The sequence below is a fragment of the Amblyraja radiata genome, chromosome 14 (assembly GCF_010909765.2).
Source record: "Amblyraja radiata isolate CabotCenter1 chromosome 14, sAmbRad1.1.pri, whole genome shotgun sequence".
Classification (NCBI taxonomy): domain Eukaryota; kingdom Metazoa; phylum Chordata; class Chondrichthyes; order Rajiformes; family Rajidae; genus Amblyraja; species Amblyraja radiata.
Window position 1 is genome coordinate 28,193,614 of NC_045969.1, and position 27,627 is coordinate 28,221,240.

The window sequence follows — 27,627 nt, forward strand, 5'->3', positions numbered from 1 at the left end:
ACTGGATAGCACGCAACTAAACCTTTTCACAGGTGACAATAAACTAAACTGTAAGCACCCAGCATTGGACACAATCCTGATTGGACTGATCCAGGATGGGGTGGAATCTGCCTACAGACAGGAAGTGACACAGCTGGCGTCCTTGTGCCATCGCATCAACCTGGAGCTCAATGCTCTTAAGACAGTGGAATTGATTGTAGACTTTAGGAGAGCTCGAGCTCCCCTCCCCTCACTCACTATCAACAACGCCACAGTCAGATCAATGGAGTCATTTAAGTTCCTTGGAACCATCATGTCTAGGGACCTTAAATTGGAGGCCACCATTGACTCCACAGTCAAAAAGGCCCAACAGAGCATGTACTTCCTGCGGCAGCTGAGAAAACACAATCTGCCACAGGCAATGATGGTCCAGTTTTATACTGCCATCATAGAGTCTGGCCTCACCTTCTCCATGGTCTGGTTTGGCTCAGCCACCAAGCATGGCATCCGGAGGCTGCAGCACATCGTTTGATCAGCCGAGAAGGTTGTTGGCTGCCACCTTCCCCCCATCGACGAACTGTGCTCTGCAAGGGCCAGGAAGCGAGCAGGTAAGATCATCACTGACTCCTCTCACCCTGGCCACAAATTCTTTGAGGAATTTCCCTCTGGAAGGCAACTTCGGACTGTCAAAGCCGCCACTGCCACAGCTTTTTTCCACGAACAGTAGGTCTAATCAACAACCAAAAATCTGTAGCCTCCTTTTGCTCTGGTATTACATTTTATTCTTCACATGTTCAAATTATAATGTTTTATTCTTAATTGTTTACAGCATATCGTGTTGTTACTTGCGAGCAAAGCACCAAGGCAAATTCCTTGTGTGTATACATACTTGGCTAATAAAATTTATTCAATTCAATTAATTGTTATGGTTCTCCAGGGGTCCACAGTCATTGTTGAGCACAAGCAGTAGTTATTCAGAAGCTGCAGAGTGAAGGACACTCAGAAACACATCCAATAAAGCAAGGGTGGAAAGAGGGAGGAGAGGAAAACAGGAAAGGGGAAGGAAAAGGGGGATAGAAAGGAAAAGAGGAAAAAGTGCAGAAGGATAGGAAGATGAAGGAATAATGGGAAGTGTAAATGTGGGGAAGGAAGTGGCTGGGGAAATGGATTGGGGGAAGGGGTGAGGAGAAAAGGGGAGAGAAATATGAGATGAGGTTTGAGGTAGTGAGGAGAAAGAATGGGGAAGAAAAATGGGGAGGGAAGGAGAGGGAAAGTGAAGAAGTAGAAGGGGATCGAGGGAGGGAAAGGAGATAGGATGAGGATGAAAGGATTCAGGGAATCGGTTGGGGAAAGAGATTGGAGGGGAATGCCGGTGAAAGGATGCGAGGGAAAATGGTAAGAGTAAAGAGGGGTAGAGTGAGAAAATAAAGTGGAGAGAGGAAGTGAAAGAGTTGCAGCGAGAGGAATATGTGTGGAAGGAGGTAAACAGCTCAAAAGGAGACAGCACAGTGGAGCAAGTAACACGGCTGCTGCCTCACAGACCCTGAACCCCGGTTCAAACCTGCCCTAGGGTGAAATTTGCACTTCCTGCCTGTGCGCACTTTAGTTACCTCCCATATTCCAAAGTCATGCGGATTGTTAGGTTAATTGGCTCTCGCGTGCGGATGAGTGGTAGAATCTGGGACGAATTGATGAGAATAAAAAATTGGATTAATGTAAAATTAGACTAGGTTGACGGTCGGTGTGGATTTGGTAACCACAGGGTTGGATTCCATGCTGAGAAGCAGATGGTAAGTGATGTGCAGTAGGGAATAGGGGAAAATGGGTGGGGAGGGAGATAGGTAGGAAGACGTGATATACGAGAAGGGTTAAGCAACTAGGGAAGAAGTGGAATGGGGATATTCAGTGTAATGGAAAGTAGTGGGGAGGGAAAGAAGGAAAAGGGCAAAAATTGGCACAGTAGGGTCAAAGGGGAAGAGAGGTAAGATAAAGAGTGGACGATGGGCTCAAAAGAGATGGGGGACAGAGCGACAATGGAGAGAAAGGAAGGGAGAGGTAGAGAGGCAAAATGGGAGAACGAGGGAGAAAAGGAAATGAGACGAGAAACTAGGAAAAAATTGGGAATAGGAAAAGGAGAAAGAAAAAAAGTATTAAGCATTGCGGGGATAAGTGAAGACAACAAGAACCAATAGACAAGGGAAGGGTGAATGGCATGCGAGCGGGGTGGAGGGGAGAAGAAATGAGTTTAAAGAGGGGGAGGACAAAGAGCGAGACTGGTGCCGAGATAAGTGGGTGAAATGAGACATCGGGGCAGGAATAAAAGGGAGAGCATGTGGGGCAGGATTGGAAAACGCAAACGCTCCTCAAAGAGAATTGGGAAAGGGCGAGGCAGAAGGCGAGAGGAAAGTGAGAAGATGGGTAGGGGAAGAAAGATAGAAGAGACAGTCTGAAGAAGGGTCTAGAGTCTCGACCCGAAACGTCACCCATTCCTTCTCTCCAGAGATGCTGCCTGTCCCGCTGAGTTACATAGAAATATAGAAAAATAGGCGCAGGAGTGGACCATTCGGCCCTTTGAGTCAATGCCACCATTCAATATGATCATGGCTGATCATCTAAAATCAGTACCCCGTTCCTGCTTTTTCCCCATATCCTTTGATTTGTTTAAGCATCAGAGCTAAATCTAACTCGCCCTTGAAAACATCCATTGAATTGGCTTCCACTGCCTTATGTGGCAGAGATTTCCACAGATTCACAACTCTCTGAGTGACAAAGTTTTTCCTCATCTCAATCCTAAATGGCCTACCCCTTATTCTTAAACTATGACCCTTGGTTCTGGACTCCCCCAACATCGGGAACATTTTTCTTGCATCTAGCCTGACCAATCCTTTAAGAATTTATCTGTTTCTATAAGATCCTCTCAGCCTTCTAAATTCTAGTGAATACAAGCCCTGTCGACCCATTCTTTCATCATATGTCAGTCCCGCCATCTCGGGAATTAACCTGGTAAACCTAAGATGCACTCCCTCAATAGCAATAATGTCCTCCCTCAAATTTGGAAACCAAAATTGCACACAATACTCCAGGTGCCGTCTCACCAGGGCCCTGTACAACTGCAGTAGGGCCTCCTTGCTCCTAAACTCAAATCATCTCGCAATGAAGGTCAACATGCCATTAGCTTTCTTCATTGCCTGCTGTACCTGAATGCTTACTTTCAGTGACTGATGTACAAGCACACCCAGGTCTCGTTGCAACTCCCATTTTCCTGATCTGATACCATTCAGACAATAATCTGCCTTGCTGTTCTTGCCACCAAAGTAGATAACCTTACAATTATCCACATTATGCTACATCTGCTATGTGTCTACCCACTCACCTAACCGATCCAAGTCGCCCTGCAGCCTCATAGTATCCTCATCGCAGCTCACACTGCCACCCAGCTTTGTGTCAGGCGCAAACTTGGAGATGTCACATTTAATTCCCTCGTCTAAATCGTTTATATTGTAAATAACTGGGGTCCCAGCACCGAGCCTTGTGGCACCCCAGCACCGAGCCTTGTGGCACAAGTCACAGCCTGCCATTCTAAAAAGGACCTGCTAATTCCTACTCTTTGCTTCCTGTCTGCCAACTTGTTCTCTATCCATACCCTACCCCCAATACCATGTGTTCTAATTTTGTTCACTTATCTCTTGTGCGATACCTTGTCAAAGGCTTTTTGAAAGTCCAGATACACATCCACTGGCTCTCCTTTATCCATTCTTCTTGTTACATCCTCAAAAATTCCAGAAGCTTAGTCAAGCATGGTTTCCCCTTCATAAATCCATGCTGACTTTGACCGATCCTGTCACTGCTTTCCAAATGCGCTGCTAAAATATCTTTAACAATCCAATCAAGCATCTTTCCCATTTCCAATGTAAGGCTAACTGGGTCTATAATTCCCCGTTTTCTCTCTCTGTCCTTTCTTAAAAAGTGCGGTTACATTGACTACTCTCCAATCCACAGGTACTGATCCAGAGTTGAGAGAACATTGGAAAATGATCACCAATGCATCCACGATTTCTAGGGCCACCTCCTGAGTACTCTGGGATGCAGACCATCAGGTCCTGGGAATTTATCTGCCTTCAGTCCCAACAGTTTATCTAACACCATTTCCTGACTAATGTGGATTCCTTTCAGTTCCTCCCTTCCACCAGATCCTCGGTACCCTAGTATTTCTGGGAGATTGTTTGTGTCTTCCTTGGTGAAGACAGAACCAAAGTACTCAGTGTTCTGGCATTTCCTTGTTTTTCCATTATAAATTCACCTGTCTCTGATTGTAAGGGACCTACATTTGTCCACTAATCTTTTCCATTTTTACATACTCGGCATTTTGTTTTTATCTTCGATTTAAACCAGCATCTGGAGTTTTTTCCTATACAGAGATAGAAGGTGGGAGAGAGAGGGAGGGAGAGAGAATGGGAGGAGAGAGAATGGAGGGAGAGAGAAGTTTGGAGAGAGTTACAAAAGGGAACAGTTACAGAAGGGAATAAGTGAGTTTCGGTGAGGGCCCAGAAGGAGTGAGTTTCAGGGAGGGCGGGACCTGACCGATATTTGGAGAGTGCAGACTGGAAAGGAGGGGAAGAGGCGGCGGCAGCACCGCCCACGGTTGGCAGTAGTCAGCAGAGCGCTGGGTTGTTTACAAGCGGCTCGGATGAAGAAAAGCCTCCTCCTGCTCCTCCAGCACCGGGGCCTCAGGAGACGGGCAAAGAGCAAGAAGCGTAAATGGCCACCTTCACCTTGCGACCCGCTTCTGGCCGCGACTGCGCCGACATCCTCCGCCTGATCAAGGTGCCGCCAGCTCCTCACGGACACCCACCTCGATCTCTCAGCTTCACTTCCCACTTCTCCTTCACCCCCCCACCCCCCACCCCATCTCACCTGCAGCAAACCCCTTCAACTTCTCCCCCACCACCCCTTCAGCTTCACCCTCACCCCTCAATTTCAGATTCACTCCCTTCAGCTCCTCCTTTTTAGCCCCACCCCTAAGCCCCCTCCTCAGTTACTCTCCTACCCCCCTCTTCAGCTCCCCCTCGCCCCCACCTCATCAGCTCCCCACCACCGACCCCTTCCCCCCATTTTCAGCCCCCCCAGCTTTCCCACTGACCCCCCAACCAACTCCTGACCCGTGTCAGCTTCCCCCCTTATGCCTCCCCCTTCAGCTTCCCCCCCCCCCCGGGTGGATGTCCCCCCCTCAGCTCACCCTCTGTCCCCCTCTCTTCAGGTTTACCAGGTCGGGAGCTGTGGCGGGGGAAGGGGTGCTAGTTCCCTGACAGCTGTGATGGGACCACGGTGCCAGATGCAGGACCTGTCAGGATAAAGCCTCCGATATTTTTGTTCTCGCTCTGGTTGGCGGTAGCTCTGAGATGTTTGAAAGGACACATTTCATTTGTGCTTTTTACAGCCTTCGGGCCTTTCACGGAGCTGACACCTGCCTGAGTCCAAGTGATACTGCCTGAGAACCGGATTTGATCAGATTTTAAACACGGGTTGTTATTCTGTTGGGAAGTTTGGGAAATTGTTTCTGTGCGTGTCTGTGTGCAATAATGTTGATTTGGCAGAAGAGCGCATTGTTGATGTAATCTGGAAAGAGTGCAGAGGAGATTTATAAGGATGTCGCCAGGGTACGAGGGCCCGAGCTGTAGGGAGAGGTTGGGCAAGCTAGGACTTTATTTCTGGGAGCGCAGCAGACTTAGGAGTGATCTTATAGAGGTGTATAAAATCATGAGGGCAATTAATAGGGTGAATGTGCAGAGCATTTTACTAGGATAGGGGTATCAAGAACCAGAGAATATAAGTTTAAAATGAGAAAGGATAGATTTAAAGGGTGTAGGAAGGAACTGCAGTTGCTGGTTTAAACCAAAGAAAGCGGGACAGGCAACATCTCTGGAGAGAAGGAATGGGTAACGGTTTGGGTCGAGACCCTTCTTCACGTACCTGAGGGGCAACCTTTTCAACAGTTTGTATTGAGTATATATATGGAATGAGCTGCCAGAACAGCTAATTGAGGCAGGTACAATAACAACATGTTAAAGACACTTGGATAGGAAAGGTTTCTCGGGATACGGGGCAAATGCAGGCAACTTAGACTAGTTTAGATGGGGTATATTGGTCGACATGGGCTGAAGGGCCTGTTTCTGTGCTGTATGACTAAGTTTCTTTGATTTTGTGATTCATAAAGAATTTGCCGTCTGGGAGGTGTCTATAGGGTGATTTCACGAAAGGTCACTGGAGCGTAGATCCGCACCCACGTGACCGAAAATTGTAACTGGGGGACAAGCGTCACTTCCGGTACATGTTAGTGATGCTGAAAACACGCACTTTCACACCCGTTAAAAACATCGAAAACGGCCAGGTTTTGAGCTGCAATTTACTGTGCCAGTCGGGGTGACCATGAGGCACAGCTACCTAAATTTACAGTCCAAAAAAAAGATAGAAACTAAGGTAAATACAAGAGGGAGCTGAAGGGGCAAAATAAGCGGAAGTTGACAGCGGACATTTTTCGTGGAGATTTAAAGATCCAAAATATCGGGAATTATCGCGTTTGCTCGCTGCATTTCATCAAAAGTGGCATTATTGGCTTTGTTATCTTTATTCATTTGTTAGATGAAAAGTATTAAAAGCTAGAAATCCTTCAGTAAAATTGCAAAATCGCCCATGGTTCTCGGGTGGGTTTTAACATGCAAAATGAAAATGCTTCTGAAGCTACATTCACCATTTAAATATCCGTGAATCATAAATGCGTCTTGAAATAAATTTTACTCCGATGCAAGCTAAGGAATGGGATAATTGTCAGCTGTTCATTTGACGAAATCAGGACATTTTTTGGCTAATAATAAAATGTCCTGATTTTGTCAAATTAACAGCTGAGAATTATCCCATTCCTTAGCTTGCATCTGAGTAAAATTTATTTCAAGACGCATTTATGATTCACGGATATTTAAATGGTGAATGGAGCTTCAGAAGCGTGTTCATTCTGCATGTTAAAACCCACCCGAGAACCATGGGCGATTTTGCAATTTTACTGAAGGATTTCCAACTTTTAATACTTTTCATCTAACAAATGAATAAAGATAACAAAGCCAATAATGCCTTACTTTTGATGAAATGCAGCGAGCAAACGCGATAATTCCTGATATTTTGGATCTTTAAATCTCCACGAAAAATGTCCGCTATCAACTTCTGCTTATTTTGCCCCTTCAGCTCCCTCTTGTATTTACCTTAGTTTCTATCTTTTTTTTGGACTGTAAATTTAGGTAGCTGTGCCTCATGGTCACCCCGACTGGTACAGTAAATTGCAGCTCAAAACCTGGCCGTTTTCGATGTTTTTAACGGATGTGAAAGTGCGTGTTTTCCCATTCACTAACATGTACCGGAAGTGACGCTTGTCCCCCAGTTAAAATTTTCGGTCACGTGGGTGCGGATCTACGCTCCAGTGACCTTTCGTGAAATCACCCTATTGGGACCAATTGAACAGGGTAGCAGAGAACTTGGTGTTTCTTTTCTTTGTGATTATATGAGCTTTCTTCTTTGAATGCTTAGGATGCCCCCATCCCCATAAGGCGCATGGGTAGGTTAATTGGCCCCTGGACATTTATTTTGCAAAATAATCAAAGTAGAGTTGATGGGCATGTGAGAGAGAAAAGGTTTCAGACAGCAGGAAAATAAGTTGATAGATGGTGACATAGATCTACTCTCTACTAAGCATGTTTCAGTTAAATTGTTGGCTTGGGATTGCTCTGTTGGGACCAGGAATGGACGGATGGGCCGAATGGAGGCTTCCTGTCTGGGTAAGAAATGAGGAGATGTATCAATGGTGTCAAAGTGGAGCTGGCCAAGAGCTTGAAGTTCCTGCATGGCCGTCCGAAGGGGGGGTGTGTTGGGTGCGACCGCACACCCTTTTTCCCCCCCAGAGTAAGAAAAAATCCCAAAAAACAAAAAAAATCGGGGGGGGAAATCAGCGTTTCCACTTTGGAAACGGCCAGTTCTCCGTTCTCCCGTCGCCGGGCAGGAGTGGCTGAATCTGAACCCAGCGACTGTAACCCCAACACCAGACGTCGCTGCGGTGGGGCCCGCTCCCCTCGACTCCCCCCACCGCTGGGGCCCAAGCCACCTCCCGCCCACACCACCCCCGCTGGGCCCACGCCACCCCTGCTGGGCCCACGCCACCCCCGCTGGGCCCACCCCACCCCCGCTGACCCCCATTGGGCTCAATGGCCCGCTAGACCCATGCCACCCCCACTGACACCGGCTGGGTCCACGCCACCCCCGCCAACCCCACTGGGAGGATATTGATAGATTCTTGATTGGTACGGGTGTTGGAGGTAATGGGGAGAAGGCAGGAGAATGGGTTTGAGAGGGAAAGATCTCCCAACTTCTATACTCAATACTCTGACTGAAGAAGGCCAAAGTGCCAAAATACTTTTTGACCACCTGATATACCTGCGACACGACCTTCAAGGAACCATGCAACCATCAACCATTCCTCTGCCCACCTGGCCAATTGATCCAGATCCTGCTGCAATCTTTCACAACCATCTTCACTATCTGCAAAACCACTCACTTCTGTATCATCAGCAAACTTGCTAATCTTGCCCTGTTCTATGACGTTTCACAGAGTGCTGGAGTAACTCAGCGGGTCAGGCTGAGTATAGAAGTTGGGAGGGCATGTTGAAGTTGCATAAGAAGTTGGTGAGGCCACATTCAGAGTATTGTATTCAGTTCTGGGCACCATGTTATAGGAAAGATGTCATCAAACTGGAAAGGGTACAGTGAAGATTTACAAGGATGTTGCCGGGACTAGAGGGCCAGAGCTATAGGGAGAGGTTGAGTAGGCTGGGACGCTATTTCATGGAGCACAGGAGGATGAGAGATGATCTAATAGAGGTGTATAAAATCATGATTTGGATAGATATGGTTGAGTCTTTTGCCCAGAGTGTGTGAATTGAGGAGCAGAGGACATAAGTTTAAGGTGAAGGGCAAAAGATTTCATAGGAATCTGAGGGGTATGTTTTTCACACAAACGGTGGTAGGTGTACGGAACAAGCTGCCAGAGGAGGTAGTTGAGGCAGAGACTATCACAACATTTAAGAAACAGTTAGACAGGTACATGGATAGGACAGATTCGGAGGGATATGGATCAAACGTGGGCAGGTGGGACTAGTGCAGATGAGACATGCTGGGCCAAAGGGCCTGTTTCCACACTGTATCACTCTATGACTATCTATCTTTCCCTCTCAAACCCATTCTCCTGCCTTCTCCCCATTACCTCCGACACCCGTATCAATCAAGAATTTATCAATCTCCTCCTGAAAAATGACCATTGACTTGACCTCCACAGCTGTCTGTGGCAATGAATTCCACAGTTCACCACCCTCTGACTTAAGAAATTCCTGCTCATCTCCTTCCTAAAGGAATGTCTTTTAATTCTGAGGCTGTGGCCACTGGTCCTAGACTCTCCCACTAGTGGAAACATCCCCCGCTGACTCCCACTGGGCCCACTGACCCCCGCTTGGCCAAATCCAATCTCCAAATCCACTCCATCCAGGTTTTTACCAGGCTGGGACAGACGGCAACAGCTTCACACCGTGCCCCAAAGCTTGTGCCCTGTAGTGCATCACCCAAGGCAGCAGAGGCGTTATAGGAGAGGGCAAGCACCGTAACAAAGTAGCTCACGTTGGTTTGGGTAACATTCAGGAATGTCTATGCATGCCACATCATGAATATTACTGAAGAACGGTCTTGACCCGAAATATCATCTATACCTTTTCTCCAGAGATGCTGCCTGACTCACTGAGTTACTCCAGCACTCTGTGACATGTCACCTATCCATGTTCTCCAGAGATGCTGCCTGACCCGCTGAGTTACTCCAGCACTTTGTGACTATTTTCCCTTCACTCATCTGCCCAAGCCCACTCTCCCCTCTCCTTTCCTATGTTCCTTTCCACCCATAAACCTCTATCTGCCTTTACATTTCACTCATCTTTCAAATCTGCTCTACTTATCTACATGCATTTTTCTTCTTAACTTTTTAGTCATAGAATGATGCAGTGTGGAAACAGGCCCTTCAGCCCAACTTGCCCACACCGACCAACATGTCCCATCTAAACTAGTCCCACTCACACGCGTTTGGCCCATATCCATCTAAATCTGTCCTATCCATGTACGTGTCCAAATGTCTCTTAAACATTAGGATAGTTCCAGCCTTAACCACCTCTTCTGGCAGCTCGTTACATACACCCAGCATCCTTTGTGTGAAAAAGCTACCTTTCAGATTCCTGTTCATTTCTGAAATATTGGTCATATATTTGGTGCAAAAATGCTCCAAAATAAGGCTCAGAAAGCATCTAAAACCCCTGAGCTTCCAGGGCCCTTAAGCGGGCCCTGGACCCCGACATCGAGGTACTTCATGTTTCGCGCTCGTGATGTGCGCAGCGCGCACATTATTTCACATTAAGTTTTTTGTGATCCTGTCATGCCACCCCCCTTTTTAAAAAGCTTCGTACGGGCCTGTCCTGGGTATAAATATCACCAATAATTTGTCCTTGACCAACCATATTGAAGCTACAGCTAAGAAAGTACACCAATGTATCTATTTCCTCAGAAGACTAACAATATTTGGCAAATCTCCAACCACCCTTACTAACTTCTTCAGATGCACCTGAGAAAGCATCTTATTGGGATGCATTGTGGCTTAGTTTGGCAGCTCTGCCGAAGACTGCAAGAAATTGCAGAAAGTTGTGAATGTAACCCAGTCCATCACGCAAACCAGCCTCTGCTACATCAACTTCATCTATCCTTTACGCTGCCTCAAATAGCCAACATAATCAAGGAACATTATCACCCCGGTCATTTCCTCTTTTCCCTTCTATTATGGAAAAAGATACAAAAGCTTGAAAGTATGTACCATCAGATTCAAGGACAGCTTCATACCCACTGTTATTAAACTACTGAACAGTCCTCCCTTAAGCTAGGGTGTAGAACCGATCTCCCAACCTACTTCACTGCGGACCTTGCACTTGTTTAATCTACATTTGATCTGAAACTGTAACACTGTAAAGTTGTAACACTATATTCTCCATTTTGATATTTTTCTCTTTGTTTCCTTTTGTATGGCTTGGGTGTACTCATGTATAGTATGATTTGACTAGATAGCATGCAAGGAAAGTATTTTCACAATATCTCAGTACACATGATAATAAACTAAGACCAGTATTAAAAAAGATACTTTATCACCATGCAATGCTCGTTGTTTACTTCACCAGCTTCTTAAATCCAGCCATGTTATTTGCCTCAAGAGAGACTTTATTTGTAATCTACCTTTAGGAGGGGCCAAGGATGTTGCAGGGTGTGGATTTGATAACTTTCACACCACTTTTATGGCTACTGGGAAAATGTAGGAGAGGGGGTTGTCAGTTAGATAGGTCTAGGAAGAGTCAGTGTGAGCACACTAGGCTCAAAATTCTCCTGTAATCTATCTATCTATATACTTTTAAAACTCTCTGTGTGTGTGGGTGTATGTCATTTTTTTTGCCTTTGATTCGTTACTCCACGAAAATCAGACGCAAAAACGCCGAGATTTTTACCATTTCGCCAGCGATTTTACTTTTACATTTGCTGATCCACTCCTCATTAAATGTAGTCATTTTTCTGTACACATTTTTAATAAAATTCTCCCCCCCCCCCCCCACTTACTCATTTTTTCGGCTCACGCTGGCCACTTTCTCATCGCGTGCCCCGCGCGACCATAACGGCCGCTGCCGCCTGGCTCTCCTCAACTCCCCCCCCCCCTCCACCGGCCCGGCTCTGTCACGCTGATGGAAGCCAAAGATCAGCTGGTCCCCCCGCTGCTTTTCGCCGTCCTCACTGGTGGCCCGCAGGCTCACTCGGCATCACGCCTGCCCGACCACTCCATCCTCCCCCCCCCCCCCCCCCCCCCCCCCGTACCCGGGGTCTGAAGCGCCGAGGATGCGAGGCCATGGAGCTGAGGCTCACTCTGAGGCTCTACCCCTCTCCTCCCTCCCTTCTTAATATAATATCAATGGGGGTGGTTAGTGTGTGTGAGGGGTGGTTAGTGTGTGTGTGTGTGTGAGAGGTTGGTTAGTGTGTGTGTGTGTGTGAGGTTGGTTAGTGTGTGTGTGACGCCTCAGGCCGCCCCCTCCCCTCGCAACCGCGCATTGTGGGAACAGACCCAACAGGTCTGCACTTGGTCTAGTGGATTATTAAACCTGTGTGCTTTAGGCCCGGTGCTTAACTAGATAATGGTCTGGAATTACTGTGTAATAAATATGGTTTGTTTTTTTGTTAGGATTAAATTGCACATTGGCTTCTGGTGCCTGCCAGCACAGATGTTGTCCCTGATGGGCTGTTGGTCAATAATTATCGAAAATATATTAAATCATGGCGTTTTTAGTTGTAACTATTACCAAGCAACTTCCTCGGAAGTAAATATTTATCTTGATGATTGTGTATCTCATTTGGACACTTTTATTACCATGTAACCTTTCTCCCTCGTTTGCTTTCTGTGCATGATTTTGCTTTAAATTAACATGCTCGCTGGCTAAAACCCTCTGTTCCACTGAGCATTTTCTAGTCTGATTGTGAAAGCGTTCTGTTGGCAGTGAACCTGATTTACCACAATCATGCGCCGACAGCATGACATGGGTAACTGATGGGAAAATTTGCAACACTGATTGCGAAACATGCTATGCCAGCAGAAGTGAAAAGCAGAAGTCGAGTCAAGATTGTCTAATTGTCAAATGTACTGACAGCGGAACATTGAGATTCTTGCTTGCCACAGCATTACAGGCCTGTAAACCCACTAGGTACAGATAACATATAATAAACAAAAAATGAGAGCTGATATTAGTGGTGTGCATTTTGGATTTTTTATTGTATTTATTGTATTTCACCAATTGGATATTTCTATTAGTGGAGTTTAGTTTTATTGGGGGTACCACATAGTGCAGTTGCAACCTGAGGATCACATTATTGGCGAGTTACAAGCAGTTGAAAAAAATCAGTCGTGCGCTTAGGCTCAGTGCTATCCAATAAGTGTTTCTGCTTACTGTGCCCCTCAGAGAAAAAGGGTTGCATGCAACTTCCTTTTTGTAATACATCATAGAAACAACCTGTTTTAATACTTGGACACAAGAAAATGTTAGCATAAGTCTATACAACATTTTTGGAAATAAAATATTTCAATTTGAAAAACACACCTTGAAAATGCTTGTGAATTTGTTTAAAAAATATACGCCAAAAACACAACACTAGATGTAGTTGTAGTTGAAAATAGAGGAGAGAAGGAATGAACTGTCCAAACAATCAATGTGATTCTCCATGCTAAAAGTAAGTTAGTAAGTAAGTAAGTTAGTTTATTGACCAAGTATTCACATACAAGGAATTTGCCTTGGTGCTCTGCCCACAAGTAACAACATGACATACAATGACAGTTACGAATGACTCAGAAAACACTAAACATTAATAATAATAAAACATTTATGATAAAACACCATTGATCAAGCATGTGAACCAAGAAAATACCAGATCAAAGCGAGGCTACAGATTTTTGGCTGTTGAGTAGAGCCAGAGTGAGAGGGGTCAGAGATGAACTTACCTGCTCGCTTCCTGGCCCTTGCAGTGTACAATTCATCAATGGAGGGAAGGTTGCAGCCAATAACCTTCTCTGCTGATTGGATGATTCGCTGCAGCCTCCAGGTGTCGTGCTTGGTGGCTGAGCCAAACCAGACCATGATGGAGAAGGTGAGAACAGACTCTACGATGGCCGTGTAGAATTGAACCATCATTACCTGTGGCAGATTGTGCTTCCTCAGCTGCCGTAGGAAGTACATCCTCTGTTGTTCCTTTTTGACTGTGTAGCCCCCCACTTAAGGTCCTTGGAGATGATGGTTCCCAGGAACTTAAAAGACTGCACAGCTGTAACTGTGGTGTTGTTGATGGTGAGTGGGGTGAGGGGAGGGGGAGCTCTCCTAAAGTCTACAATCAATTCCACTGTCTTAAGAGCATTGAGCTCCAGGTTGTTTCGACGGCACCAGGATGCCAGCTGTGACACTTCCTGTCTGTAGGCAGATTCCTCCCCATCCTGGATCAGTCCAATCAGGGTTGTGTCATCTGCAAACTTGAGAAGCTTGACAGAGGTGTCTGTGGAGGTGCAGTCGTTGGTGTTGAGAGAGTAGAAGAGAGGAGAGAGTACGCAGCCTTGCGGTGCTCCTATGCTGAGCGTTTGCGGGTCCGAGATGTGCTTTCCCAGCCTCACATGCTGCTTCCTGTCTGTCAGGAAGCTGGTGATCCATCGACAGAGGGGTTCAGGCACAGTCAACTCGGAAAGTTTGGAGTGTAGTAGCTCTGGCACAATGGTGTTGAATGCAGAGTTAAATAAAGCTATGTCATGTTACTGTTTATATTCAGTTCCAGCAACCAAGCCAAGTGACCTTGAAAAAGGCACAGGATGGTTGTTAGTCTTGATAATAATGAGGAAAAATAGAAAATATGTTGGTTTGACTAATTTCTTCTGAATCATAAAGTTAAAGTCCAAGCACTTGGTCATAATCCAGGCTGACACTCAAGCATAAGACTAAAGAAGTTAACAGTATTATTTTCTCTATTGAGGCATTAAATGCTGGCTCTTGCTTTTGTAACAGCTGCACATTAATTCAAGTAAGACCAAGGGAGATCATCTTAAGACCCGACTGTCAATCAACATACTTGGTCATTGTCGCATTGCTATTTGTTGGACCTGGCAGTGCACAGATTGACTGCAACTGCAAAAAATACTTAATGTGTAAGAAGGAACTGCAGATGCTGGTTTAAACCGATGATAGACACAAAAAGCTGGAGTAACTCAGCGGGACAGGCAGCATCTCTGGAGAGAAGGAATGGGTGATGTTTTGGGTCTGGTCTGAAGAAGGGTCTCGACCTGAAACGTCACCCTTCTCTCCAGAGTTACTCTTCTGCTTCTTCTCCGCTGTTATCAGATGACTGAAGTGACCTCACATTAACTGAGGGTGTATTCCCGGTCTCCCAATTTACTTAATTGTGGTCTTTGCACTTTTTCTTTGAATCTGCACTTGCTTTGCAGCTGTAATATTACATTCTGCACTATGTCTCTTTTCTCTTTTTGCATTACCTGTTGTATTTGTGTATGGTTTGATTGCATGCATGCATGGTATGATTTGCCTGGAGAGCAGGCAAAACAAAGTTTTTCACTGTGTCTCGGTTAACATGACAACAATAAACCAATACTAACTGAACTGTGAAGCAGCTTGGAAAATGCCATGCAAATGTTGTAGAACTGGTGGTGAGATTTTGTGTTGGAGAGGTTGGGACAGCGGGCATGTGGGTAACTGGAGAAGCAGGAAATTCCACAAATCGCTTGTAGGTTTGCTTGTAGCTTCTTAAAATGAGTTGGATTTTTAAAAACCAAGTTACAAATAAAACATGTCTGCAAAGCCAACAGACAATATTGAAAGGAACCAAAGCTGTCTTAAGGGCCTGTCCCACTTTAACGACCTAATTCACGACCTCTGCCGACTTTTCCCTTGACTCATACTCGCAGCATGGTCGTCACGAGGTCGTAGGAGGTCGTAGGTAAGTCGTAGCAGGTCGTGATGCTAGTCATAGGTACTCGTGGCATCAAGTAGGTCGCGGCGTTTTTTCTAGCCTGATGAAAAATGTCCACGAGTAAAAAAGGTCGTGAATTAGGTTGTAAAAGTGGGACAGGCCCTTTAATCTGAGAACAGGGACATTTCCAGCTGCTTTTCATTTTCAATCACCCATGTTATTCCTTAAAAATTAGATCTTGAGGATAGTTACGACATTTACTGCTTTGAAAAATAATGTGAGCTATATGGGGTTAAATGTTCATGGTTTCCTTTGTGGCTGTTGTCTAGGAACTTGCAAGATATGAAGAAATGGAGAATCGTGTGAAATTGACTGAAAAAGGTATAGTAACCTCGATTAAACCTTTTGCCACATTTCCTTCTTGAACTCATTGCACGTTTGTAATTATACCAACAATTCATGTTGTAGATTTACTTGAAGATGGTTTTGGGGAACGTCCATTTTACCACTGCCTTCTTGCAGAAGTACCAGCGGAGTATGCGACTTGTGAAGGTAGAATTTACTTTATTTTGCAGCCGAGAGCACTTGGAAGTTTTATAAATCTGACTGCTATATAGATTTATTAATGTAAGTACATTGAGGATGTATTAAGTTTATATAAATAAAATGGAATATAGAGATCTTTGTTTTGGTAATTTTATTTTTCCTTAACATGTTGGCAGTAAATTACCCTGCAGAGTTTCTCTTGATAATATTGTTGGCAAAAAGATGTTCCGCTACAGTGAGCAGGACACAACTTGGCTCGTCTGAGAAAAATATATTATTTTTATTAATGTGAATAGGTTTTGTTTGCAGAAATGCATTTAACATAATAATGGAAATTCTTTATAAAAAAAACTAGACATCCAATGCAAGAAATTTGAAATAAAATCAGAAAATGCTGGAAATACTTAGAAGGCCAGATGGCTCATGTGGAAAGAGAAATTATTATTTTACCTTTCGTCAGAATGGAAATTATTTAATTAGCAAATAGACGGAAATTAGTTGACCAGACAAGATAAATGGTGTATTTAATCCTGCTGGTTAAAATAAGTATTATCTTGCAAATGTGTTGGGACGTTTAATATTGGTCTTCTGTCACTTTTGGATCCGAACACTCTTCAAGATCTGGTTTGAGCTGGGTCTACAAGTCTGCTGCTGGATTAAGAGACTCAGATGTAACACTATGAATCCGAAATGCCAGTTTCAGATAAAATCTGAACTCCACCTTCGGTAGCAACAGGAAGCACATTTCAAGGTCTAGAACTTGCTATGTAAGTGGTCATAAGAGGTGGCATGCTGGTACAACGGGTGGAGCCGCTTCCAGGACCAATGTTCAATCCTGACCTTCGATGCTGTCTGTGACCGCGTGGCTTTCCTCCGAGTACTCACAAAAACCTGCAGGTTGGTATGTTTATTGGCCACTGTAACTTATCCCTGCTGTGTTGTAGTGTTAGAATTGGGAGAAGTTCATGGGAACATGGGGAGAATAAAATGGAATGAGTGTAGGTGGGTGCTTGACAGTCAGAACGGACTCGGTGTGCTGAAGGGCCAATTTCTGTGCCGTATAGAACAGCGCAGGAACAGGCCCTTTGGCCCACAATGCCTATGCCGAACATTATGCCAAACCATCACTTATGTACCTACACATAACCCATACCCCTCCATTCCCTGCATATTCATATACCTATCCAAAAGTCTTTTAAATGTCACAAATGTATCTGCTTCAACCACCACCCCTGACAGCATGTTCCAGGCACCCACCACACTTAGTAAAACAACTTGCCCTGTATATCTCCTTTAAACTTTGCCCCTCAAAGCTGTGCACTCTAGTATTTGATTTTAACATCCTGGGGAAATGATTCTGACTGTCTATCCTATCTGTGTCTCTCATAATTTTTGAGGTCTCTTATATTTTATATTTTAGGTCTCTCCACACCTCTGGTGTTCCAGAGAAAAAAAATCCAAGTCTGTTTAACCTCTGCTTATAGTTAATACCCCATAATCCAGGCATCGACCTGGTAAACCTACTCTGTGCCCTTTGCAAAGCCTCCACATCCTATCCTGTGATGGGTCGACCAGAACTGCGCGCAATACTCTAAATATGGCTAAACCACATCCTATAAAGCTGCATCACGACTCCATGACTCATATGCTCAATGTCTCGACCTACGAAAGCAAGTATACTATATGTCTTCTTGACCACTCTATCTACTTGTGCTACCACTTTCAGGGAGTTATGGACTTGGACCCCAAGATCCCTCTGTACATCAATGCTGTTAAGGATCATGCCATTAATTGTATATTTTCCCCTTGCATTTGACCTCGCAAAGTGCAACACCTCACAATTACTCAGATTAAACTTCATCTGCCATTTCTTTACCAATTTCTGTAGCTGATCTATATCCCGATAGCCTTCCTCACAGTCTGTGACCCCAGCAATCTTGGTGTCATCTCCAAACTTAACTAACCAGCCCATCTATGTTTGCATCCAAGTCATTTTTATATATTACAAACAGCAGCGGTCCCAGCACAGATCCCTGCCAAATCCCACTGGTCGCAGACCTCAAGCTTGAATATTGTTCATCCACCACAACCCTCTGTTTTCTATTGGTAAGACAGTTCCAAATCCATACAGCTAAGTCACTATTAATTTTATACATCTTAGTCTTTTGTATCAGCCTACCATGGAGACTTTATCAAATACCTTACTATCACCCGCTCATCGATCACATTTGTCACCTCCTTAAAAACCTCCATTAAGTTAGTATGACTTGACACGTACAAAGCCATGCTGACTGTTCATAATTCTCTTCCAAATGAGAGTAAATTCTATCCCAAAGAATCCTCTCCAATAGTTTTCCTACCACTGATGTGAAGCTCACCGGCCTATAATTCCCTAGGTTTCTCTCTACTTCCCTCCTTACCAAAGGTACAACAATTGTTACTCACGTCCACCGGGACCTCACCTGTGGCTAGAGAAGATCTTTGTCAAGGCTTCAACAATCTTCACTCTTGACTCCCTCAATAACCTGAGATAAATCCCATCCGGTCCTGCGGATTTATCCTCTTTAATGCACTTCAAGAGCCTCAACACCTCCTCCTTATTCTCAAGCTGTCCTTTCAATTTAATATTCTCCCACATTGATCTCACGATCCTCCATGTCCTTCTTGGTGAAAACTGATGCAAAATCCTTGTTTAGTACCTTGCCTTCATCCCCTCCCAAGCACAAATTCCCTCCTTTATCCATGAGCAGTTCTACCTTCTCCGTGGTTATCTTCATGTTTTTTATATTGGTAAAACAAGCTTTGGAATTTTCTTTAAGAAAGAACTGCAGATGCCTGAAAAATCGAAGGTAAACAAAAATGCTGGAGAAACTCAGCGGGTGAGGCAGCAACTACGGAGTGAAGGAATAGGTGGCGTTTCAGGTCGAGACCTTCAGACTGATGAAGGGTCTCGATCCGAAACGTCACCTATTCCTTCCATCCATAGATGCTGCCTCACCCACTGAGTTTCTCCAGCATTTATGTCTATCTTGGGATTTTCTTTAATTGGACTCACCCAATCCATTTCAACATTTTGACCCTACTATTTACTCATTTGAGTTATTTTCTCCTTTCCTTATATTTAGCAAAGGCCCTGTCTGATTCCAACCTCTTAAACATTGCAGGCTTTTTCTTTTTCTTTTTAACTAAATTTACAACCACTTGGTCATCCAAGACTCCCTTACTTTGCCATCCTTATCCCTCCTCCTTACTGGAAAATGCTAGTTTACAACATCAATCAACTGGTCTTTAAACAACTCCCTTGTGGCAGATGTGGACTTACCCACTAATAATTGCTCCCATTATACCCTCCCGAATTCCTGCCTATTAACATTGTAGTCAGCTATCTCCCTATTCAAAATAATCTTAAAACTTATAGAGCTGTGATCACGATCCCCAAAATGCTTTTCCATTGAAACACTGGTCACTTGGCTGGGCTAATTTCCCAACACAAGGTCCAGTATGTTCTCTTCTTGAGTTGGACTGTCCACATACTGTTCCAAGAAACCCTCTTGAATACGCCTCACAAATTCTGCCCCATACAGCCTTTGGCATTGAGTAGTCCCAGTCAATATAGGGAAAGTTAAAATCACCCACTAGGTTTACCCTGTTCCTTTGGCATATTTCAGCAATCTGTCTGCATATCTGTTCCTCTGTCGCTCGGTTACTATTGGGGAGCCTACAGTACAATCCAATTGGAATGCTTGCATCTTTCGTATTTCTAAGCTCCACCCATATCACCTCAGCAGATAAACCATCAAGGATGTTCTCTGAGTGCTGCAGTGACAGTCTCCTTGATCAGTGGCTCAAATCCTCCATCTCTTTTGCCTCTGTCCCGATCATGTCTTAATGATCAAAACCCTGGACCATTATGGACCTGGACAGTCATGTCCCTCCTGCAACCACGTTTCCATAATGGCCATAACATCATAGTTCCAAGCATCAATCCAGGCTGCTTTCTCCACAATATTCCTTGCATTGAAATAAACACACTTTAACCCATCAACATCACCATATTCCTTCACCTCACCCTTCCTATCCTTTCTTTGAGACTTACTAGTCCTAACCTCTACCTTCCCATTACTCCTTCCAATTTCTGACCTACTATTCTGGTTCTCACAGACAATATCTGACAGTATGACAATATCTTTGAATTTAAAATACTTGAATGTGACATTTACCTTTTTTTTCTCAAATATCTGGTACTTTTAATAATGTTGAATGTATTCTCTCAATTTGTCCCCAATCTTCAGGTTACAGTCTATAGCTTCGCCATGTACATGGTCCTAGACGTGTACATGGGTGGGCGGGCTGGTAACTGAAAGATCCATTAACATTAGATGATCTTGATAAGAGGTAAGGCCCAGAGGGATGTGCTACTTGCATTTTCTTTTCTTTTGAAAAAGAGGAAGAAAGGTAGCAAAAGCATCGTAGATCAGAAGTGCTGGATTGATTCGTCTTCTTGAAGTCCATTTAAAAAAGTTGATGATGATTGTCAACGTGCCTTTTTGAAAACTTACGCCAAAGTGACTGGTTTGCAGATTTATCAATGCGTGACAGACTCTGCAAAATTTAAATTGATTGGTGCTTGACTTAAGGTTATCCTTCTGATCTGCTATGTTAAAACCAAAACATTAGTTAAGCAGTCATTTAAGTACAGTGAATACTGGACTAATTTAATTTGGGGCTCAGCAACGACAACTTGTATACTGCCTTTTTAAATGTATTAAAAGACCCAAGATGCTCCAATGACAATATCAAACAATGTACCACTCAAACAATCAAAGAAGATGACCAAAACCTTGGTGAAAGATGCAGGTTTTTAAGAAAAGAAGGAGTTCAAGTGACCCATTTTAAACATTAACCTTCAGTGCTGCCTATGTGAAATGTGCATGTTCTCCCTGTGACTGAGTGGCTTTCCCCTTGGGACTGGTTGATAGACAATTATCCTAAGTATCACTATGTGGGAAATGCAGTTTGGGAAAAGAAGTGAGTAGAGCAGAATTGGTGAGAAAGCTGGAGTTGAAGCTGGGAGCGAAAAGATTCAGGCAAACAAGACGGGGAAATTGAATTAATGGGAATGGTGTGAGGGTTCGCATGGATATAGATTTGATGGGCTGGATGGCCTTCTTTCTCGTTGAGATTGGGAGGGAGGTCCAGAACCTGGGGCATTGGCAGGTAAAGGCATGGGTTCCAGAAGTGGAATAATAAAACTGGGAAATAACCTGACGTTCAAAGGTGGAGAAGGGGTCAGACATCCTGAAGGATGGCCGAGCTGGAGGAGATTACAGAGCTGGGTGGTTACAACTGAGTGCAAGCACATGAGACATGATACATGAGACGGTGACTGCCAATCACCCCCCCCCCCCCCCCCCCCGGACACTTATTATTATTTATTCAAATCATTTGCTATGTCGCTCTTCCAGGGAGATGCTAAATGCATTTCTTTGTCTCTGTACTGTACACTGACAATGACAATTAAAATTTAAATTAAATTGAATTGGACAAGCAGTGAGTCTGAAGAGGGTAGAGCAAGCAAGGGAGTCAGAAATGGTTTGAAATAAAGATAGTTCTGCTAAAAGCAAATTTCGATAACGTGTATTGGATATAATGCATGGTGAATTGGGGAAAACTACATGGGTCGAATCGCTTATAAAGCGGCACAATGGCACAACAGGTGGAGCTGCTTCCTCACTACACCAGAGACCTGGGTTAGAGGGGAGATGAACTAAGGCAGACGCAGAGGAGTTTTATGAAGCAGGTATTTTTGGTGCAAACCTTGTTGAAGGTATATATATGGCACCAAAGTTGTAAATGTTCTTGTTCTGTTTCAATGGAGTTGATGGGGAGAGCATAAAGTTTGCTATGTTCGCTAAACAAAATTCTGTCTGTCTGTTACATAGCGGAGAAAATTCTTGTCATCTGCCGAGAATGTCGGACGAGGAGTTGACCCGTTGAATGAGCATGTGAAAACGCTCAAAGTTTTTGTAGCTAAATGCCTTCCTATACCTGCATTCTCCCCACTCTCTCCCCCAACTTTTTAATCCTTGACTTGCACTTTTTAAAATGCGTGTCTATGAAGCTGCTTGGGTTTTTTTATATGCTTAAGGTGCTATGTAAATTAAGTTGTTATTATTGAGCGTTGATGGTGGTTATTGTGTTCCTAATTTGTGTGTTATGCAATGATCAGTCACAAAAGTGATGAAATATACAACTGGTATTTGTGTACATATATAATGTTGGAAAGGACGTTATCAATATAAACCCTTGCCGAGGTAAAATTTGTGTACAATGTCATTATGGGGCTTTTTCACGGGGCGAGTTGACGCAAGATGTCACCAGAGTGAAGTGGTCGTGGTCCAGCACGAGTCTCGCACGATATAACGGGTGGTAGATAAAGAGTTCCCACGGTACTCGGCATTTCTGTTATTTGTGCGAGTGACTTGTCCGTCTCCCGAGCTTTCGCGTTAATTCTTGAATGAACATCGTGAACTACACGTGACACAAATGATGTATCTTTTTTTTTCACACACTATAAATATCCTCCCTTGGTTGAATTGGCTCATTTGGAGACATGTTTTACTGTGTATGTGGGAGACACAGATGGACTGAGCACAGTACCTCGGTCTTACTGTGTGTGGGAGAGGGGGAGAAAGAGACGGTACACTCACAGAGGCAGAGTCTCTCAGCCTGTGTAAGAGGGAGGGAGGGAGAGAGAGAGAGAGGCACACACAAGGTGGATGTGATATCTCACCTGCCTGTTTCAGTGACAGACACCCGCCGCCAGTAAATGAAGACACCCCCATCTGTCTCCCCCTCCTCTCCCTCGACTCCCCCACCTTTCCCTCCCAACTCCAGTCCCGTCCCGACCCCCTGGGAAACTGAATAGAGCAACAATATAGATATAGAAACTGAAACAATATAGAAACTGAATAGAGCAACATGGCAAAAACATCTCTGACACGCTTTACCCGCTTTCTTTGAGATTTTCTGGGAGCCATCTCTGCAAGTGTTCCTGTTAAAAAGATTATCCAACAATGACAATTAGGTGGGACGTCCTCGAAGGACACATGTTCCCTTGTCGATATTGAGACCACCTTTTTTACTCACCTTCTGTCCCCTCTGTCCAGCTTCCGGGTTTACCGTTCGCAGGAGTTCCCACGCGCTATATCTCTAAAATCTGAAGTTAGGTAATGTCTAAAGGAACTGCAGACGCTGGTTAATGCTGGTTAATACGCACAGAAGGACATAAAATGTTGGTGTAACTCAGCAGGTAAGTCAGATCTGGGAAGAAAAACATAAAAAGCTGGAGTAAGTCAGCGGGTCAGGCAGCATCTCTGGAGAAAAAGAATAGGTGACGATTCGAATCGGAGCCCTTCTTCAGACAGCCTAATCGGAATTGAGTCTGAAGATGTGTCTCGTCCCGAAACATCAGCTATTTTTCTCCAGAGATGCTGCTTGACTCGCTGAGTAACTCCAGCTTTCTGTGTCTGTCTTCGGTTTAAACCAGCATGTGCAGTTCACTCCTTACACGGGTCTCTGTACAACATTGATTGGTAGCGTTCCGGACCCTGCTTCGGAAAGGCATCGATCGCTAGTTGGCGAGGACTCCGACCTGTATCTCTCAAAGAAGTACATGTGAAAAATTTCTCACGGACCATAAAAATGCGTAACCTTTCAGTAAAGTCCCTTTTAAAGTCCCTTTTAAAGATTATAGTTATTTTCTTGAATCTCTAACATAACTCATGAATAAGTTGATGTCCATATGCGGATGCAAATCTTTATTTTTATTTATTTTTTAAATTCAATCCCACAGAAGACAATTTTTACTCACCTTCTGTCCCCTCTGTCCAGCTTCCGGGTTCACCGTTCACAGGAGTTCCCACGGTACCCGCAAGAGTTATTACGGATATCGCACTGGCCACTACGTCCATATAATGTTGCAATGCTCAACCACAAGTGTACAAGTCACTCTTGGAGAAATTCAAACTTTCTTGAATTTTCTCCCGAGTGACCAAGATACACGATTACTTGCTGTTAGCGCATAGTGGTCCACGGTGGTCCACGAATGCCGTACTGTTATCGCACGAGGTTCCCACGATGTTAAACTCTGGTTAACTCTTGCGTCAAGTCGCCCCGTGAAAAGGCCGCTTTAGCAAGAATGCCGGTTCATAGGGAAAGGTAAACAGATTAGTCCCTTGGCCCTGTGAAATAATGTTTTTCCATCAAATCAGTGGCCATTGGTTCAAGTTTGCATTGCAACTTTTGTATCTAACTTGGATTGACATTTTGGTGAGCTACTGGGAGACTGCTGAAATGTTAAATTGAAGCTCTTTTGGATTGGCTAACTACAGCACTTCTGGTCTCCGAGTCAATTTTAGTACTCTATCAGTATGGGTAAAATAAACTACTTTCCCAGTTATCATTTGCTCTTTACGGGAATTGTCTGCTGGCAAAAGAGCTGCATTTTATTCTACATTACAATAGTGACATGTCTATGTTACAATACGTTTCAACTTAACAGGCAGTATGAGGCTATGACCAAGTGTATGAAAAGATTGTAAAGCCTTTGTGATGCTCTGTCTGTGCTTTGGGAGTGGTTATTCAGAACCTGAGATTGATGTATCTTACATTTCCTTTTAGGACACACTATCGTAGGCTATGCTATGTACTTCTACACATATGATGCTTGGATTGGAAAAATACTATATCTTGAAGATTTCTATGTCATGGAAAAATTCAGAGGTACATTAAAATTATGTTAATTTATTAAAAGATTTGCAACAACTTGCATGCAGTTGTTTTAAATATGTAATCACTTTTTCACATTTGAACCTTTTTAGCTTACCTCAACAAAAGCATCCATGAATACAAGTAACTTTTAATTTAGAATCAAACAAAGGTTCTTGTCTTTTTCTGAGTTTGGGGTTCCCTGGCTGGCTACTCTTTGGCTTGAGACAGACAGCACTGGGATCAGTTGTTATTGAATGTTATTTGGATACATTGAACAGCTTCTTACGTTGTGGATTATCTTACAGGGCTTGGAATTGGTTCGGAAATACTGAAGAAGATCAGTCAGGTACAAAATATGAATAATGCGAAAGATGCCAGGGTATTTTGGGCTGGCTTCTTTTCCCCAGTGTACTTTCGGGTACTGATTCGTATAATTTACATCATAGAAATAGGTCCAAATCTAAAAAAAAAGCAGATGTCATAAATCTAAAACAAAAACAAGATGATGGAAATAGTTGTGTAGGAAGGAACTGCAGATGCTGGTTTAAACCGAAGATAGGCACAAAAAACTGAAGTAACTCAGCGGATCAGACATCTCTGGAGAACAGGAATAGGTGACGTGTTTAAGAAGTAACTACAGATGCTGGAAATCGAAGGTAGACAAAAGTTCTGGAGAAACTCAGCGGGTATGGCAGCATCTATGGAGCGAAGGAAATAGGCAAAGTAAGACTGAAGAAGGGTCTCGACCTGAAACGTCACCTATTCCTTTTCTCTAGAAATGCTGTTTGACCTGCTGAGTTACCACAGCTCTTTGTGTCTATCTGATGGGATTAGTTAGCAGGTGAAGCCGCATCTGTGGAAAGAGAAACAGAGTAAACACTTCAGGTTGGAGACCTTTCTACTAGTCCATGCGCCAGCCATCTCCCATTTTGCCTTATTTCAACTGATCAGTTTATCATTCGATTGCTTTCTCTGGATCCCTTTATAGCTTCCCCCTCCATGCATCTAATACTCAATTTCAGCTATAGTCCTGATGATCAGCCCATGTACCTTGTGCCTGTAGACCTAATGTGCGACCATCAAGACTCATTTAATTTGGGGTTCCTCTACCATAGATGAATTCATCCCATCATAGTTAGGACTTACAGTATATTGGACTTTTGTTCATTTAACTTGCCAATTAATAATCACCTGTTTGCGGATGAGAAAGATAATGGTGACAGTCAAGCGAACCAAATGGCAAAATATACCAAATAATTCCAATCATAGAAGTGGTGGGACAGTGGCGCAGTGGTAGAGTTGCTGCTTTTCAGCGCCAGCGACCTAAATTTGATCCTGACTATTGGTGTCATCTGTATGGAGTTTGTACATTCTCCCTGTGACCGCGTGTGTTTTCTCCAGATGCTCCGCTTTCCAACCACATTCAAAAGATGTTTGTAGGTTAATTGGCTTCTGTAAATTTGTCCCTAGAGTGTACAATATAACTAGTGTATGGGTGATCGTTGGTCAGTGTGGACAGTGGGCCAATAGGGCCTGTTACCGTGCTGTATCTCTAAATCTAAACATATAGATAGTTGAAGAGGAAAACCCTGAAGGGTTCATTTCCAGAGATCTTTAAAGATGCCTCTACATTGACAGGAGTAATTAAAGAAGTTTAAGGGATAGTTACCTTTATAAATCAAGAAAAGGTAATGTTACTGTGAAAGGCTGAAGGTTATTAGATACAGGAGCAGATCTGAAGCTGAGATTGTGTGCCTTTGAAAGAGAAGAATAGTGAATAGATTTCAATTGGCTTTCAATTTGATGAAGGGTTTGGGAGAATCTGTTTCGAGATGATAAAGATCGGTTACTGGAAGATGATTAATTATTTTTATTAACTGAAAATCACTGGTCTGGAAAGTAGTTCCTGAAAGGATGGTGGAAGAAACTAGATGATTTATTTGAAGAAGTGGTGATGAAATGATGGGGCCAATGGGGAAGGAGTGGGAGGTTGGTATCTACCCGGACAGCTATTTCCATAGGCACAATGTGCAGATTGTTCTATGATTCTATGAAATGTTCCTAAATAATTTTGGGCGCAACTATTGATTAAATGCGACACGATGTGCTTCAATAGGAAGCAGTAATGGCAAACTTTGTTTTGATTACAGACCGCTGTTCAGGACCACTGTAGCAGCATGCACTTCGTGGTAGCAGACTGGAACCACAGATCAATTAACTTCTATAAGAAGCTTGGTGCTACAGATGTATCTAAAAAGGAAGGGTGGTCTCTGTTTGAAATTCAAAAGAAGCACATGGTTAAAATGGCAAATGAGGAATGAAAACCTATTTGAAGAACTATTTTCAAATTTATTCAGAAACCATGCCAATCTAAAGTTTTTTATTATTGTAAATTTTGAACCTCAATTTTAATTGTATGAAGAACAGAGTCGCTTTAAAATAATTATTTTGCAATATTATTAGAAACAGCTATTTAATCATTCAGATATTAGTCTGACCTGGTACGGTTAATAAATCCTATAAGAATGATTGTACAGCAGATTAACTGCTAAAGCCAACCAAAGGTTTTGGTGTCTGCACTATTAGAAAATGATATGCTTTATACAGTATATGGTAAATGTATTGTGTGTAGTGCTTTACTTGGATACAGTGTTGATGTGGAGATATGCTCTCTATTTCTGTGTGTAAATAAATAAAATTATAGTCTTGTGTCTTCTA

The 27,627-nt window shown here is 43.6% G+C and overlaps 1 protein-coding gene across 1 annotated transcript; it reads left to right on the forward strand.

Annotated features, from left to right (window-relative positions):
* The first annotated feature begins 4,570 nt into the window (after window positions 1–4,570).
* Window positions 4,571–27,627, forward strand: sat1 (spermidine/spermine N1-acetyltransferase 1). Its single transcript, XM_033032913.1, has 6 exons — window positions 4,571–4,803; window positions 15,921–15,972; window positions 16,060–16,143; window positions 24,820–24,921; window positions 25,215–25,255; window positions 27,060–27,627. The coding sequence occupies exons 1-6, from the start codon at window positions 4,738–4,740 to the stop codon at window positions 27,228–27,230; spliced, it is 516 nt and encodes a 171-aa protein (XP_032888804.1). The 5' UTR covers window positions 4,571–4,737; the 3' UTR covers window positions 27,231–27,627.